This window comes from Bison bison, unplaced genomic scaffold, assembly GCF_000754665.1.
Source record: "Bison bison bison isolate TAMUID 2011002044 unplaced genomic scaffold, Bison_UMD1.0 scf7180017864155, whole genome shotgun sequence".
Classification (NCBI taxonomy): domain Eukaryota; kingdom Metazoa; phylum Chordata; class Mammalia; order Artiodactyla; family Bovidae; genus Bison; species Bison bison.
In genome coordinates this window covers 59500-61143 of record NW_011494727.1, presented here as the reverse complement: position 1 = coordinate 61143, position 1644 = coordinate 59500, and the positions used below count along the sequence as shown (strand labels likewise).

The 1644-nt window shown below is 51.5% G+C and overlaps 1 protein-coding gene across 1 annotated transcript in view; it reads right to left on the bottom strand.

Moving 5' to 3' along the window:
* Nucleotides 1-270: 270 nt before the first annotated feature.
* LOC104989433 (myeloid-associated differentiation marker-like) overlaps nt 271-1644 on the bottom strand; it is a 1963-nt gene continuing 589 nt past the window's right edge. Inside the window, exon 2 of the mRNA XM_010841114.1 lies at nt 271-1133. Within this exon, the coding sequence (XP_010839416.1) occupies nt 271-1133 (863 nt within the window). The remainder of the gene's footprint in view (nt 1134-1644) is intronic.

Sequence of the window (1644 nt, the reverse complement as noted above, 5' to 3'; positions counted from 1 at the left end):
GTCAGGACACAGGAGATAAGAAAACCAAGGATGATCAGAAAAGGGATAAAAAGCAGAAAATGTAGAAGAGATGAGAGAAGCAAGAGAAAGAGGCAAAACAGGGTGTGGGGAACCACACTAAGCAGGAAGGAGACAGATGAGAAGGAGGGAAGGAAACAGGAAAGATGAATGGGGAAGGATGTGAGGAGGGAGAGAGGGGAGCCAGGAAGAGGATGTCGGAGGATTACAGAACTTGGTAAGAAGATGGAATCCAGAGGCCCTGGGCAGAGCTCAGTACCTGATAAAAATGAAGTGGATCCAGTATGCCATGTCAGCCACATAAATCAGCAGGTTGATGGCTGTCAGGATGGCCACAGTCAGTTTTTGGTCCCAGATGCATAGTGTGGAGGCAAGCTCACCACTGCAGCTCACATCACTGGACCGCTGGGGCTGCCCGCCGAACTCCTGATTGAACTGGTAGAGTGGCCAGAGGACCAGGGCACTGGCATAAAGGAGGACAGAGAGCATGGTCTGCCCCAACAGGAAACGAGGGAAGAAGGTGTGTAGTCTGTTCTCGAATTTGACCAGCTTCAGCAGCATGGCCACTGCCCCCAGTGTGAAGCAGATGGAGTACACGGCCACACACCACACCAGTGCCGGCTGGTGCTGGTGCAGGTAGGTGTTGCTGATGAAGGCGAAGATGATGCAGGCCACCAATGTCTCCAGCAGCTTGAACAGGCCATGAATAGTAGCAAAATAGAAAGTGGTCTCACCCAGGAATAGTAGCCACAGAAAGGCTGCTTCCAAGGCGTAAAGCACACACGCGATGCTGGAGAATGCAGTGGCGGCAGTGGCCTGATCCCGGAAGGGGCCATGAGGCAAGAACTGGATGTAGGTGATGGCGTACATGATGGAGGCTGAGAGGCAGAAAACGGTGGCGAGGCAGGCATAGGTGAAGAGAAAGCTCTTCCCAGAAAAGGGGAGACTGGGCTGGTACTCGCCTAATTGGACTATGAAGGTGATGAGGGTGATGACAAAGCAGAAGCACCAGATGAACATGGACCAGTGACTTACAGCCCCCATTCCAATGCCCAAGCTGGCCACCAGTGAGAAAGCCGCGCACGTGGAGAACAGCTGCAGCAGGCGGTAGACGCATAACCGGACTCTATCAGTGTCCATGTCTGGTACACCACGTGGAGGTCCTGATGGGTGTTCAGGTCACAGTCACTGGTATGGTAGTGGTCTTCACTTGGAGTCCACTGGAGAAAGATCCAGGTTCCGAGGCAGATTAAATCAGATGCCAGGGAAAGGCTCAGGGCCCTGTGATGGCTGAGGCTCAGGATCTGTGGAGTTGGAACCAATGGCCCAGATGCTCGGGTAACAGCACAGACACTCCAGAAGGATTCTCCCCACCCATCAGCCTTGGCCTTGTCACGAGACTTGTCTCATCTCACAGCTGGGTTGGGCCTGGCCTCAAACTATGAGCATGTTTTAATCTCTTTGTGCTGTGTGCCATTATCCACAAAGACACAGGGGAGGGTGGCCCTTATCCGCAATCCCACTGCTTCAAGGATCTGAAAAAAAAGATAATGTTTTAAAAATATTTTGGGGTAGAAAATTTTACTAAAAGAGACATGAGACTATTTACAGTCTATATTTATTTCA